Here is a 14,880-nt window from a genome sequence, read left to right on the forward strand (position 1 = left end):
TGCTTGGCACTCTGATGGGGTGCTAGATCCTGGGCGAGAGGGAACATAGGACTCAGAGGTGGACTGACTGCTCGAGGGGAGTCGGGCAGGGCTCTCCCCTAGGTCTGAACTGGACTCATTACTGAGAAGGGTACCAGGGTGTCTCTCTCACATTGGGACCCCTGGATCTGGTTGTCCCAGGATTGGCGCCCTTAGTTTGGTTCAGCAAACATCTCTCCCCAACTGACACCTGCTTCTGGCCAGACCTCCTGCTGAGTGCTGAACTTGGTGAGGACCACTTGGGAATCTAGGGGCCCCTACTCTGTGCTGGTGTGTGGGTGCATGCACCTGATCCCAACAGCACTCTGTTGATCTGGGCACCCTGAGCTCCTTTTGAATAGACAAACAAGCTCTACCTTGGCTCAGCTCCCAGGACCACCAGCTGCTGGCAAGAGATGAAGGATGGCATCTAAGGGGTCCGGCGTGTCTTTCCCCCGCAAGAGTTACAGGCTAACATCCGAGGCTGAGAAATCCAGGGCCACAGGTAAGGGTTGGGGGGGGGGGTGCTGTGGAGAGGCCTTTTGTATTGTTGGAAGGTCCCAAGATGGCAGAGTCCCATGTCCCATGAGCCTCTGGCTTGGTGCTGCTGAGCCAGCTCTGTTCACCAGAAATCTTGCAGGGAGGAGTAAGCCCAACTTCTCACCTGTGACGGGAGGGGTGTCTAAGGCCACACCTATCTTCTCACCCTTCCCTTGACTTGTCTAGGCATTGTGCCCGAGAAACTGCTGAATGATTACCTGCACCGAGTCTTCTCTTCCCCTGACCAGGCCCCTGCCACAGCCACTAGCAGGTATGTCGGATAGATCATCCTCACATTAGAAACACCTCAGCCCAGAGACTGGCAGGGCTGGCCCCTGATAGGCTGGCTGGCTGCATTCTTTCTGTGTAAGGATGAGACTAGAGAATACTTGTGTGTAAAACCTTTGGCAGGGACTCTGCCCTCCAGACTCCACTTTTTCCTCTCCCCTGACAGTGCTAGTACCTTCTTTCTTTGGAGGGAGGTGGTGTTGAATACTTAGCTTAGCACCCTGTACTTGCTCCACACTAAGCATGTGTCCCGGCCCGGCTCTCTTACTTCTGCCTAAATCTGTCAAGTGCAGACACCGCTTGTTAGTTTTCCTTGCAAGTTCAGTTTGTCTCGAAAAATAACTGCACGTTAGCAGAAACTTAGAAACAGATAGATGAAGTTCTTAGCAAAACCATTTTGCGTGTGCCTTTTTTTGTTTGTTTGTTTGGGTCACACCTGGCAGCACTCAGGGGCTACTCCTGGCTCAGAAATCGCCCCCAGCAGGCTCAGGGGACCGTATGGGATGCTGGGATTCAAACCACTGTCCTTCTGCATGCGAGGCAAATGCCTTACCTACATGCTATCTCTCCGGCCCCCATTTTTTTTCTTTATTGAGGAATCATGCTAGTGGGTTGTGAGATTGGACCTGAGGCCCTATTCATGTGAGGCATGAACTCTGCCAGTGAACTTCATCTTTGACCTTTCCTATTTTCTTTTTTCTTTCTCTATTTTTTTGGGGCAGGGATGGAAGGTGGGAGGTGTTTGATAGTACTCAGGTACTCAAGGGACCATATGCAATTCTGGACATTCTTGAACCAGGATTGAATCTCTCTCCCTCCCTCTTCTCTCTTCTCTCCCCCTCCAAAAGCCCCCACCCAGGGCCTCTCACTTGCAAGTATGTAGCTCAACTGCTGAACTCCATCCTTGTCCTTCCTCTCTCATTTGTCTCATAATGTGTATTGTTTGCATTAGGTCATATAGATATAGCAAACACCCTACTTGGTATAATATCATTTTGGCCCCCACCCATAAACTTTTATGTCACCTGTTGTTTTGGTTTATTTTGGTTTGGGATCACATCAGCCATGCTCAGGGGTTACTCCTGGCTCTTCATTCAGGAATGCTTGTGGGATGCTGAGCCTTGGTTAGCTACTTGCAAGACAAGCACCTTACCAGTTGTACTGGCTCCTTGCACCAATTTTACTTGTTTGTTTGTTTGGGGGCCACATTCAATGGTTCTTTTGGTTTTGGGGTCATACCCGGCAGTGCTCAGGGGTTACTCCTGGTTCTATGCTCAGAAATCACTCCTGGCAGGCTCAGGGACCATATGGGATGCTGGGAATCAAACCCACTGTGCTATCTCTCTGGCTCCTCCTTGCACCAATTTTGTTGTTGTTTTGGGGTTGGTGGGTTTTTTGTTTAGTCAGGTTTTTTTTTTTGTTTGTTTTTTGGGTCATACCCAGTGGCATTCGGGTTACTCCTGGTTTTGTACTCAGAAATCACTCCTGGCAGGCTCAGGGGACCATATGGGATGCCAGGAATTGAACTGGGGTCTATCTGGGGTTGGCTGCATGCAAGGCAAATCTCCTACCTCTATGCTATCGCTCTGGTTCCTTCTTTGTTTGTTTAGGGGCCACACCCAACTGTTCCCAAGGGCTACTCTTGGCTCTGTATTTAGGAATCTGCAGGCAGTACTGGGGGACCTATGGGAGACTGGGATCAAACCCAGGTTGGCCGCATCCAAGGCAAACACCCTACTTGCTATAATATCATTCTGGCCCCCACTCACGTCACCTGTTCTTAATCATCATTGATTAGATGATTAGATAGAACTTACATTAAAATTTATGTTTTTTAGAAAAGAAGGGCCAAAAATGTGTTTAAGCAGTAGAGTGAGGCTTGGATATGTGAAGCTCTGGGTTCAACTGTGGCACTGCAGCAAAATAAAGCAAATAATCACAAAAGCTAGAGTTTTATTCAGAAATAATTAACATGTAATAATTACATATATTTGTTTTTGTTTTTTTGTTTAGTTTAGTTTTTTGGGGTCACATCCAACAGCTCTCAGAGGTTACTCCTGGCTCTGCACTCAGAAATCATTCCTGGCAGACTCGGAGGACCATGTAGGATGCAGGGATTCGAACCAGGGTCTGTCCTCTGTAGGCCATGTGCAAGGCAAACACCTTACTCATGTGCTATTGCTCTGGCCCCATATTTATTTTGTTTGTGTTTTTTTTTTTGGGGGGGGGGGAGGGTCACACCCGGCAGCACTCAGGGGTTACTCCTGGCTTTATGCTCAGAAATCGCTCCTGTCAGGCTCAGGGAACCATATGGAATGCCGCAATTCGAACCACTGTCCTTCTGCATGCAAGGCAAATGCCTTACCTCCATGCTATCTCTCTGGACCCTTATTTTTTTTTTTTTTGTTTTTGGGCCACACCCAGTAACGCTCAGGGGTTACTCCTGGCTATGTGCTCAGAAGTTGCTCCTGGCTTGGGGGACCATATGGGACACCGGGGGATCGAACCGCGGTCCGTCCAAGGTTAGCGCAGGCAAGGCAGGCACCTTACCTTTAGCGCCACCGCCCGGCCCCTGGACCCTTATTTTTAACTTTTTTTTTTTTGGACCACACCTGGCTGTGCTCAAGGATTATTCCTGGCTCTCTGCTCAGAAATCGCTCCTGGCGGACATGGGGGATCATATGAGACTCTGGGATTCAAACCACCGTTGGTCCTGGGTAGGCGCTTGCAAGGCAAACACCCTACCGCTGTGCTATTCTCTCCGGTCCCTACTTTTTTTTTTTGGTTTTTGGGCCACATCCGGCGGTGCTCAGGGGTTACTCCTGGCTGTCTGCTCAGAAATAGCTCCTGGCAGGCACAGGGGACCATATGGGACACCGGGATTCGAACCAACTACCTTTTGGTCCTGGATAGGCTGCTTGCAAGGCAAACGCTGCTGTGCTATCTCTCTGGGCCCTCCGGTCCCTATTTTTAACTTTTTTTTTTTTTTTTTTTAAGTGATTGAGGCTCTGGGAATTCCAATACTGTTAATAATGATTTTTTTTTTTTTGTTTTTGGTTTTTGTTCACACCCGGTAGCGCTCAGTGATTACTCCTGGCTCCACGCTCAGAAATTGCCCCTGGCAGGCACAGGGTACCATATGGGATGCCAGGATTCGAGCCACCGTCCTTCTGCATGCAAGGCAAACGCCTTACCTCCATGCTATCTCTCTGGCCCCAATGATGATTTTTTTGTACAAGGTTTCTGTTACTTCCCTCCTTCCCACAAAGTCTCCTGTTATTTTGCATTTGGCCCATTGCTATCTTGCCGTATACCTTTAAGTCCCACATAAGGGGTCATTCTGTATCTATTCCTGTTTTTCTTTTTTTTTTTTGGTTTTTGGGCCACACCCGTTTGATGCTCAGGGGTTACTCCTGGCTATGCGCTCAGAAATCACCCCTGGCTTGGGGGGACCTTATGGGACGCCGGGGGATCGAACCGCGGTCCATCCTACGGTAGCGCTTGCAAGGCAGACACCTTACCTCTAGCGCCACCTTCCCGGCCCCTGTTTTTCTTATTTACTTCGCTCAGCATAAGATTGTTTAGTTCCATCTATGTTGCAGAAGATTTCATGACTTTGCTCCTTTTTTTTTTTTTTTTTTTTTTTTTGGTGGTTTTTGGGTCACACCCGGTGGTGCTCAGGGGTTATTCCTGGCTCCATGCTCAGAAATTGCTCCTGGCAGGCAAGGGGGACCATATGGGACGCCGGGATTCGAACCGATGACCTCCTGCATGAAAGGCAAACGCCTTACCTCCATACTATCTCTCCGGCCCCGACTTTGCTCCTTTTTAGAGCTGTATAGTATTCCATTGTTTTGTTTTTTTTTTGTTTGTTTGTTTTTTTGTTTTTGGGCCACACCCGGCATTGCTCAGGGGTTACTCCTGGCTGTCTGCTCAGAAATAGCTCCTGGCAGGCACGGGGGACCCTATGGGACACCGGGATTCGAACCAACCACCTTTGGTCTTGGATCGGCTGCTTGCAAGGCAAACGCCGCTGTGCTATCTCTCCGGGCCCTAGTATTCCATTGTTAAATGTATATTTATTTTGGGCTGCAATCAGTGGTGCTCAGGGTTTACTCCTGGCACTGTCTCTGAGCTCAGGGGTCACTCTTGGTGGGACTCAGGGACCATATGTTGTACTGTACTTCCAACCTGGGTCGGCCATGTGCAAGGCATGTCGAATCCACTGTACTGTCTCTCTGATTCCCCCTTAGACATGAATTTAAAAGTATCATTCAGGGGCTGGAGAAATAGTGTGGAGGTAAGGCATTTACCTTGCATGCAGAAGGACGGTGGTTTGAATCCCGGCATTCCATATTGTCCCCCGAGCCTGCCAGGAGCGATTTCTGAGCGTAGAACCAGGAGTAACCGCTGAGCACTGCCAGGTGTGACCCAAAAACCAAAAAAAAAAAAAAGAAAAAAGAAAAAAGAAAAAAAATCCAAAAAAAAAAAAAGTATCATTCAGGGACTGGAGCGATAGCATGGTGGGTAGGGCATTTGCCTTGCATATGGCTGACCCAGGTTCAATCCTAGGCTTCTCACATGATCCTCTGAGCACCACTAGGAGTAATGCCTGAGCATTGCTGGATGTAGCCCCCCTCAAAAAAGTTTATTATTAAGACTTAAGTGAATAATCAGTGAAATCGTCACTGTTTTAAAAATAACAAACATCGGGCCCGGAGAGATAGCACAGCGGTGTTTGCCTTGCAAGCAGCCGATCCAGAACCTAAGGTGGTTGGTTCGAATCCCGGTGTCCCATATGGTCCCCCGTGCCTGCCAGGAGCTGTTTCTGAGCAGACAGCCAGGAGTAACCCCTGAGCACCACCGGGTGTGGCCCAAAAAAAAACCAAAAAAAAAAAAAATAACAAACATCGCCGGAGAGATAGCACAGCGGTAGGGTGTTTGCCTTACACACAGAAGGATGATGGTTCAAATCCCGACATCCCATATGGTCCTCCGTGCCTGCCAGGAGTTATTTCTGAGTGTAGAACAAGGAGTAATCCCTGAGCGCTGCCAGGTGTGACCCAAAAACAAAACAAAACAAAACAAAAAACCCAAACATCTCACTTTATTTTTTTTTTTTTTTGGTATTTGGGCCACACCCAGCAGCACTCGGGGGTTACTCCTGACTCTGTGCTCAGAAATTGCTCCTGGTAGGTTCAGGGGACCATTGGGGATGTCAGGAATCGGGGGACCATTGGGGATGTCAGGAATCGAACCCAGGTTCATCCTGGGTCGGCCACTTGCAAGGCAAAGGCCCTACCGCTGTGCTATCTCTCTGGCCCCATTTAAAAATGACAAATATCTCTTACTTCTAAAACTCTGTGAGGGGCCAGAGATGGGGCTCCTCGTTGAACAAGGCCAATTCAATTCCCAGTTGGTCCCCCCAAGAAAAATTGGGGTGGCCTCTGCAACACAAACATTAGATAAATGTAGAGTTGAAATCCTATTTTTGTCCCACAGTGTTGTCCCGTGGATATTTTTTCTACATTGCAAATCAAACCTGGTGGGAATCCTTTATTGCCAAAAGCCTGCCATAGTCCCAAGCATTGTTCTGGTTTGGAGGGGTGTTTGCTTCTATAAACAAGTGATGAGGGTGCCCTGATCATTTGAACTGTCTGGGATCAAATTGAAATGTCAAATTGAAATTGAAATGTCAGGGATCAAACCTGGGTTGACCGAAAGAATAGCAAGTTCCCTACCCACTGGACAATTGCTCCAGTCCCTGCCTGTTTCATCTAAGTGGCTGTGATTGCCAAAGGCTTTCTGCTTCTGGAGGGTCAGTGCTCTCTTCACCCCGACCCTGACCTTGATTTCCCCAGGGCCTTCTCCCTACTTCCTGTGATACCAGAAATGACCCCAGTTCCATTGGTACCTTGGTTTTTATGAGAGAGCATGTAGCAGGGTCCAACAACTATTTGCGTGAATACAGAGCCTAAGGGCTGAGCCGGGGATTTCAGTACAGGCAGGCAAGGGGTCCAAGTCCTGATGGCACTCACAACTGCTCTTGGAAGCAGGCAGGAGGCAGGAAGAGCTGCTAACAGGCAAGCCTCGTGCATCTCTGAACCCATTAAGGCGTTCACAGAAGGGGCAGCTGCAGCTCCCATACTGCTGATTGTGCTCCTCACTGCGAGGCTGCTGCTGGCCTGGGCTGCCGCTGGCCTGGGCTCAATCCTGGAGTCAAGCTGCCTCGCCAGAGATTTGGTGCTTGGGGCCCTCTGCATCCCCCTCCCAGTGCTTGCTCTTTAGGCAGATGATGGGACCATAGTTGGCATCCAAGGTGGAAGAGCAGGTGCTGGCAGCTTTCTGAATCCCTTTGGGCATCAAGCCTCTGCTCTACCTAGGCCCTGCTACTTCCCACCACACCGTTCCTGTTCCCTGCTATTCTTAGCAGCTGATCTTGGGACAGAGCTGGCCAGCTTCAGACAGGACACTGTCTCCTCTGGGCATGCTGCAAGCGGGGAAGATAAGGGGACCAGACAGATTTTTCCAAGTCCCTTTGGGCAGGCCAGGTGTCATATCAGGGGGTTCTGTGCTCTCCTGGCCTAGAGACCTAGGTCTGTGGCAGAGCTGACCGGCAGCCAAGTGAGCTGAGGGGCTCAGAGCCCCTTGTATGCTGGGACATGTCTGGTTCAACACAGAGACTGTCCTGGCTGGTTCCCTAAGCCTGGAAACAGGGACTGGACTAGCTGTCCTGGGCACGGACTTGTTCCCAGCGAAGTCAACACAGCCACCTAGGAGAGCAGACAGGTTATGGACACTGTGTCTGGTCTGGTCTGGTTTGGGTGTGGGGGTTAGGCCTGGTGTTGCATAAGGAAGGACCACTCTCGATTTGGTACTTAGTGGTTGCTCCCAGCAGTGCTCAAGGGTCTGGTACTGGGGACCAGAACACACAGATCTTTGAAGCCATCTCTCTGGCCACCTACACTGTCCATGTGAGGGCATTCAAGTTCGTTCTGAAAACTTGTTTAAAAGTTTTCAGGTCCACCCTCGGCATGCTCAGTCTCAGTGGGACTCTTACGGGACTCTTGAGGGAGAGGATGTGGGAGAGGGGGTTCAGTGTTCTCTGGCCGGTTTCAAGGACTTTTGGGCCCCTCGCAGCCTCTCGCTCTCCCCAGGAAACCCCTGACCTTCCAGAATCTGCCAGGGCATCTAGACCAGCTCTTACAAGTGGACAGTGAAGATGAGGAGAACCAGGGTATGTGGAGGCTTCTGGAATGGAATTGGGGGAATGGAATCCGGGCTGGGCCCCGGGTTCCTGGGTGGCTGTTATGGGGATCTTAGTGCATTCTGCACAGTCTGTCAGACTTGGCTTGTCCTCCTACCCACCTCTCTCCTTTTTAGGACAAGTTGAAGGGCGCCTTGGCCCCTCCACTGTGGTACTAGACCATACCAGTGGCTTCGAGGGGCTGCTTTTGGTGGACGATGACCTCCTGGGGGTGAGTGAGGGCAGGACATGGGTCCCAGGTCTGAGCGCCTCCTGAATCAGCTCCAAGCTCCTCTTGGTTGGGTCTGGTCTGGTCTGTCCCTTTCTTGATGGGACTGCAGCCCCAGACCCACCCTGTGAGTCCCCAGCCCCCCAAACTTCCTGGTGTAGCCCTGGCCTCCACCATGTGTCTTCTCCCCTGGGAGGTCACTCCCCCTACTCTTTCCTCAGGTGATCGGACATAGCAACTTCGGGACGATCCGCTCCACCACGTGTGTGTACAAAGGTGAGGCGGGCTCAGCCAGGGCATAGGCACAGGGAGGAAGGATGCGGGCTCCCACCTGAAGTGGCAGGCAGCCTTCGTCTGTTGGCTGCACCTGACTCGACTCTCTTCAGGAAAATGGGTCTACGAGGTGCTCATCTCCTCCCAAGGCCTCATGCAGATCGGCTGGTGCACCATTAACTGCCGTTTCAATCAGGAGGTGCGTGCAGACACCGCCCAGCTGCAGGTTTTGCTGGGTTTGAGCTGTCTGTCCCCCAGGCCCAGTGTGGCTACTCAGATCCTCTTACTCCATCCAGATAGATGGTCTCTGGAGGAGGGATGGGTCCACCCCATTCCATAGCAGGCCAGCCCAGGAAAGTCGCCTCAGCTCCCTCCTGGAGCCTGTGGGTCCCCGGTGGGTAACCAGTCGATCTGGCCCTCCTCCGACTTGCTCAAGACTTCACAGACATTCCTCTCCAGGAAGGGGTTGGCGACACTCACAACTCCTATGCCTACGACGGCAATCGGGTGCGCAAGTGGAACGTGACCACGACAAATTACGGCAAGGTGAGGGCAGGTCCCCTGTGGCCCACTTCCCTTGTCCACTTGGCAGGAGCCACTGGACAGCCTGAGGGACTGGGCAACACTAGGGAAGGATCAGAATGAGGATCCTCTGGCCTGGTGGCTTCTGGCTCCCAAGCACCTGTCAGTGTCCTTTTCCTGGCAGGCGTGGGCGGCAGGGGACATCGTGAGCTGCCTGATCGACCTGGATGAGGGTACTCTGTCCTTCTGCCTGTGAGTCTCTCCCCTGCCTGTCCTGTGCAGGACTGGCCTCTGGGTCCTCTGGACTGCATTCGGTCCCTGTGCATGGACTAGGCTGGATTGGGTAGCTGAGAGGACAGTCCCAGTAGGTGACTGCTCATTGGCTACCCTCAGCCGTTGGCTCATGGACCCTTCCTTCCACCCCAGGAACGGCATATCACTGGGCACTGCATTTGAGAACTTGTCTAGGGGCCTAGGGATGGCCTACTTCCCCGCCATCAGCCTTTCCTTCAAGGAATCTGTGGCCTTCAACTTTGGCAGCCGCCCCCTGCGATATCCTTCTGGGAAAGTGCTTATGGGCTACATAGAAGCTTTTATTTGATTTGATTTTAGTTTTAATTTTGGGGCTACACCCGGTGGCGCTCAGGGGTTACTCTTGGCTCTGCGTTCAGAAATAGCTCCTGGCAGGCTCAGGGGACCATATGGGATGTGGGGGATCGAAGCCAAGTCCGTTCCGGGTTGGCTGCATACAAGGCAAATGCCCTACTACTGTGCTATCACTCCGGCCCCTACTTGGAAGCTTTCGGGGAAATGGGGATGGGGGTTCTGTGTCCCAAGGGTTTAGCAGCCTGGTGCGAGGCAGTGGCTGCCTCACAGATAGTTTCTATAGCTTGGCTGAGGGGATTCTACTGCTGACTCCATCATAGAGGAGTGCTCAGGTCATTTCTGAGATGAAGAAGAAAGGTTAGGGTGCATGCTCTCTGGGTCGTCTCTTCCACAACCCTGTCCAAGAGCCCAGCGCCTTCCTGGGATCTCAGGAGAGAGGCACGAATGTGTCACTGATCAGGTTATTTCTGGCTTAACTTGGTGGCACCTACCCAGTGCCAGGCTACCGGCCACTTCAGGACCCCCCTCAGGCTGACTTGATTCGGGCACAGAAACTACTGGGTTGCTTCCGGACAGTGCTGAGCTTGGAGCTGGACCCTGTGGTGAGCTGGGATCTTGACCCAGTGGGGAGCTGGGAGCCTTTTGGGACATCTTTATGTCCCTCACTGTTGGGACCCTGCTCCCAACAGGAGGGCCGGCTGGTGGAGAAGGAGAGCTCCGAGTGGCAGATGCAGGGCCAGCCCACCGTCCTGCTCACCCTGGCCCACATCTTCCACCACTTCGCCCCTCTCCTGGTGAGCACCTGGCGTGGGTGGGGCGTGGTGGAGGTGGACCCATCTCTGGCGAGCATCCCCTGTGACCAGCTCCTTCAGACTGGAAGGATGTTACTGGTGGGGGTGGCAGACCGTCCTCTTGGGGTGACCTAGAAAGATGGGGGTGTGTGATCTCAGTGGGTGCCTAACCCCAGAGGGAACTGTGGGTAGTTGGGCTTTACTCAGACCCCAGCAGAGCATATCTGCCTCAGGGTCACTTGAGGTGTCTTGGTTTATGCCTCTGTCCTGAGCCTGGGTCTGGGGGCTCTGAGGAGCCGGTTGGTCTTCACCTCTCCCCTGCCCCCTGCTGCAGCGCAAGGTCTACCTGGTGGAGGCTGTGCTCATGAGCTTCCTGCTGGGCATCATGGAGACAGGCAGCCCTGCCCGGGGAGAGTCCCTGGTGCGCCAGGTCCTGGACCTCCTGTGGCTCTTCATGGAGGTGAGGTGCGCCCTCCCCCTTCCAGGGGCTTCAAGGTGACCCCTGCCCGGTGAGCGAATCGGCGAGGGTCTTGGGGAGGCCGCCTGGCTCTTTGACCCAGTGCCCGGCCTCTCTCCCCAGGACTACGAGGTCCACGACTGTCTCAAGCAATTGCTGATGTCCCTGCTCCGGCTGTACCGCTTCTCGCCCATCGTCCCAGACCTGAGCCTGCAGGTGGGAGCTCTGCCCAAGGGACCCCGCACCCCTGGGGTCTTCCCTGCCCTCCTTGAGCAGCCCCTCCCCACAGATCCACTACCTTCGGCTCACCATCGCCATCCTGAGGCACGAGAAGTCCCGCAAGTTCCTGCTCAGCAATGTCCTGTATCCTGCCCTCGCTGCCAGGCAGGCCCCATGCAAGACCTCTGATGGTCTGGAAGGGTCTGTCCTGTAGCCAGGGGTCCCCAGGGAGACTCGGGCGGCAGAGCCATCCAGTGTGTGAGCCCTTGTCCTAGGGCCCTGCTGAACTGAAGATCCAGTCGCCGGTTCTGGGGAGTTGCAGGAGCTGCAGGCTCTGAGCTTGCTGGCGTGGGGGCCACCAGGGCCTGCCACTGCCAGCCGAGTTCCTTCCTTTTCCACATGTTCCATGTTAGGGGCTCCTCTGAGGCCTTTCAGGAGCCAGCTTTTCCTGCTTCCCAAAAAAGACAGCACAGATAGGAAGGAGGCCTGACATGGGCCTTGGCCAACAGGCCTATGGCTCTGGCTGTATTCTCTTTGTGGAATCTGGCCTCCACAAGGCATCACCCGAGTGGTAGCCCAGCGAGGCCATCTGGCCTCTTTGCTCCTGGGCCACATCACTGTTGCCCAGTTGATAGTCATGTGGCTTGTCTGCTTCTGCCTCTCATAAGGGCCAGACAGTGAAGGTGGCAGGGCAGGAGAGCTATGGTGGTAGGTCAAGGGTGGGCAGGGGGCCCTGGGTGTGCTGGGGCCACCCTTTGCTCCCTGGCGCTGGCCTTGACGACCCTCAGCTTCGACGTCCTTCGCTCCGTGGTCTTCTTTTACATCAAGAGCCCCCTGCGGGTGGAGGAAGCAGGCCTGCAGGAGCTGATCCCTACCACCTGGTGGCCCCACCGCTCCAGCAAGGAGGTGGGCTCGGCCTCGCCCCGGCTCCCCAGGGCACTTAGGGTGGCGCAGGCTATTTGCGGTGCCTGAGGTCTTCTGGCCAAAATCTGCCTGGCTGCTCCTGGCTGAGCCTTGTCCTCCATCCCTTGCCCCTGCCCAGGGTCGAGAAAGTAAGGAGGTGCACGAAACAGCTGAGGAGCGGCTGAGGAGACGCGCCTATGAGCGGGGCTGCCAGAGGCTCAAGAAGCGTATTGAAGGTCGGGCCCCTGTGTGAAGTGTGTGGAGTGGAGTGGGGGGATTTGTGTGTCTCTGAACGTGGGTTCAGAGAACCCTGGAGGGGGGCCCTTGACCCCAATCTGGATGGGTGGCACAGCACCCCCATCTCAGAGCCTGAACTCAGCACCCTTTTCTCTCTAACCCTAGTGGTGGAAGAGTTGCAAGTTCAGATCTTGAAGCTGCTATTGGACAATAAGGATAGCAATGGGGTGAGTGGCTTACCCCCTCTGTGGTACACTGACAGGAGGACCACTGTCTTGCACCCCAAGATTTAGAGCAAGGGCTGGCTCAGGTACCGATAGTGGGTCTAAGCTCAGGCCCGGCATGAGCTCGTCTGTCCAGGCCGGTTCCCTCAGCTCATCCCAGCTTTGTTTTTTTCTCCCGTCTAAGGGTGAGGCATCTAGGTACATCTTTCTGACCAAGTTTCGGAAGTTTCTGCAGGAGAATGCCAGCAGCCGGGGGGTAGGTGTCTCCCCGACCATCCACCATGACTTTCAGCACCTCCCTGCCTGCCTTGCTCTGCCCAGCTCAGCCCCACTGCGGCCCTCCCACACCCAGCCCCAGTGTCAAGGACGGGACCTGGCTGGAACCAACAGCCTGTGCCCTGTACCTTTAGAACATGCCCATGCTCTGTCCTCCGGAGTACATGGTCTGCTTCTTGCACCGGCTCATCTCGGCCCTGCGGTACTACTGGGACGAGTACAAGGCTTCAAACCCCAGCGCCTCCCTCAGTGAGGGTGAGTGAGCCCGGGCCTGCTGGCACATGCTGCTTGGAATAGCAAAGAGCAGCTCCTGGTGCGGGTGTGGAGCCTTGAGGGGTGTTAGGAGCTTGCCAGCTGCCTGCTTAGTAGAGTTCCACTCCCCCTTGGTGGAGTCTCCAGGGGGCCGGTGGAGGAGAGCACTTGGGCCCCTGAGCTCAGGCTGGCCACTCTGAGAAATCACCTACCCTTCTCGGCACTGCTTTGTGAGGGTTCCTTGCCTGGACTCTGTATTGGGGCACCTCCGGGCCAGTAAGTTTTTATTGCATTACAAGCCATAGCAACAAAACACAACTGAACAGTTACGACACTTAAAAATTTCTCAAATGGGGCCCGGAGAGATAGCACAGCGGCGTTTGCCTTGCAAGCAGCCAATCCCAGGACCAAAGGTGGTTGGTTCAAATCCCGGTGTCCCATATGGTCCCCCGTGCCTGCCAGGAGCTATTTCTGAGCAGACAGCCAGGAGTAACCCCTGAGCACTGCCGGGTGTGTGGCCCAATAACCCAAAAAAAAAATTCTCAAATGGGAAGCCAGAGAGATAGCATGGAGGTAGGGCATTTTCTTGCATGCAGAAGTACGGTGGTTCAAATCCCAGCATCCCATATGGTCCCCCGAGCCTGCCAGGAATGATTTCTTAGCATAGAGCCAGGAATATCCCCTGAACACTGCCGGGTGTGACCCCCCCCCCAAAAAAGAAAAAGTTTCTCAAATGGGGGCCGGAATGATAGCATAGCGCTAAGGCGTTTGCCTTGCATGCAGCTGACCTGGGATGGACCCGGGTTTGATGCCTGACATCCCAAATGGTCCCCTGAGCCTGCCAGGAGCGTTTTGAGTCCAGCTCCGCCACTGGGTACAGCCCCCACCCCAAATTTCTCAAATGGAATTACAATTACTCCACTTGCTAAAAACCATAATTCATGACTTCTGCCAAGAACTTTAAGCAGATCTGACAGTAAAGCATACCATTATAAAACTTCCTGCCTATGCCTGATCATGTGATAAATGCTTTTTGTGCTCAATCCAACCATGTTGTTATTGCACATTTCAGATGACCGTACAACCATCAGGCACTTTAAAAACTCTCACACCCTCTTTCCCGTGTTCATAAAAAAAAGCTGTCCATAAAGAAAAAAAATACACACATTCTCAAATCTAACGATGCATAGCATTGTTTGCCTCATTTTGACTTCTTTCCTTTCCATGAAAAATGTGGTCAGTCCTTAACTCAGCCTGATAATAAAAAAAGGCAAGAGCCTCTTGTATTCTGCCCAGTGGTCTCTGCAACCCCCATGAGTCCCCATAAACCAGGCGAGCCTCCCATTGTGCCACTTCTGGCACTGGCCAGACAGGCAGAGGGTTGGGAGGTGGCCCCAGGCTGTGTGCCTAGGCAAGCTGATGGTGATGTTTCAGACCAGGGACCCCGGGGCCCATTTAGGCCTTCTGGAAAGGTCTTCCTGCTGGGCTCACTATGGGTCTGGCCTTCCCCTCCTTGCAGAGGCTTACATCCCACCCCAGATCTTTTATAACGGCAAGGTGGACTATTTTGACCTGCAGAGACTTGGAGGCCTCCTCTCCCACCTGCGGAAGACCCTGAAAGGTGCGTGAGAACACTCTGGTGTGTAGCTGCCGTATGCCCACCAGAGGGCGCCAGAGTTTTGGTCTACTTTCCCTGATGGGGCATGGAGGGAGCTGCTATATTTCAGTGGGGACAGAGGACCCAAGGTCACTGTGCTTACTTACTATCAGGGTGACCACAGAGGGCTCAGGAGCACAGT

The 14,880-nt window shown here is 53.3% G+C and overlaps 1 protein-coding gene across 1 annotated transcript in view; it reads left to right on the plus strand.

The window, feature by feature from the left end:
- Window positions 1–14,880, plus strand: part of RNF123 (ring finger protein 123) — a 27,430-nt gene continuing 12,550 nt past the window's right edge. The window contains exons 1-21 of the mRNA XM_049777438.1: window positions 1–267; window positions 406–523; window positions 745–829; window positions 8,004–8,083; window positions 8,230–8,324; window positions 8,543–8,597; window positions 8,708–8,793; window positions 9,054–9,140; window positions 9,301–9,368; window positions 9,543–9,668; window positions 10,210–10,324; window positions 10,412–10,516; window positions 10,848–10,973; window positions 11,094–11,186; window positions 11,260–11,333; window positions 11,978–12,095; window positions 12,232–12,328; window positions 12,495–12,556; window positions 12,738–12,809; window positions 12,964–13,084; window positions 14,601–14,702. Coding sequence (XP_049633395.1) covers window positions 442–523; window positions 745–829; window positions 8,004–8,083; window positions 8,230–8,324; window positions 8,543–8,597; window positions 8,708–8,793; window positions 9,054–9,140; window positions 9,301–9,368; window positions 9,543–9,668; window positions 10,210–10,324; window positions 10,412–10,516; window positions 10,848–10,973; window positions 11,094–11,186; window positions 11,260–11,333; window positions 11,978–12,095; window positions 12,232–12,328; window positions 12,495–12,556; window positions 12,738–12,809; window positions 12,964–13,084; window positions 14,601–14,702 — 1,849 coding nt within the window. The 5' untranslated portion in view covers window positions 1–267; window positions 406–441. The remainder of the gene's footprint in view (window positions 268–405; window positions 524–744; window positions 830–8,003; window positions 8,084–8,229; window positions 8,325–8,542; window positions 8,598–8,707; window positions 8,794–9,053; window positions 9,141–9,300; window positions 9,369–9,542; window positions 9,669–10,209; window positions 10,325–10,411; window positions 10,517–10,847; window positions 10,974–11,093; window positions 11,187–11,259; window positions 11,334–11,977; window positions 12,096–12,231; window positions 12,329–12,494; window positions 12,557–12,737; window positions 12,810–12,963; window positions 13,085–14,600; window positions 14,703–14,880) is intronic.

Source organism: Suncus etruscus, chromosome 7 (genome assembly GCF_024139225.1).
Source record: "Suncus etruscus isolate mSunEtr1 chromosome 7, mSunEtr1.pri.cur, whole genome shotgun sequence".
NCBI classification, from domain to species: domain Eukaryota; kingdom Metazoa; phylum Chordata; class Mammalia; order Eulipotyphla; family Soricidae; genus Suncus; species Suncus etruscus.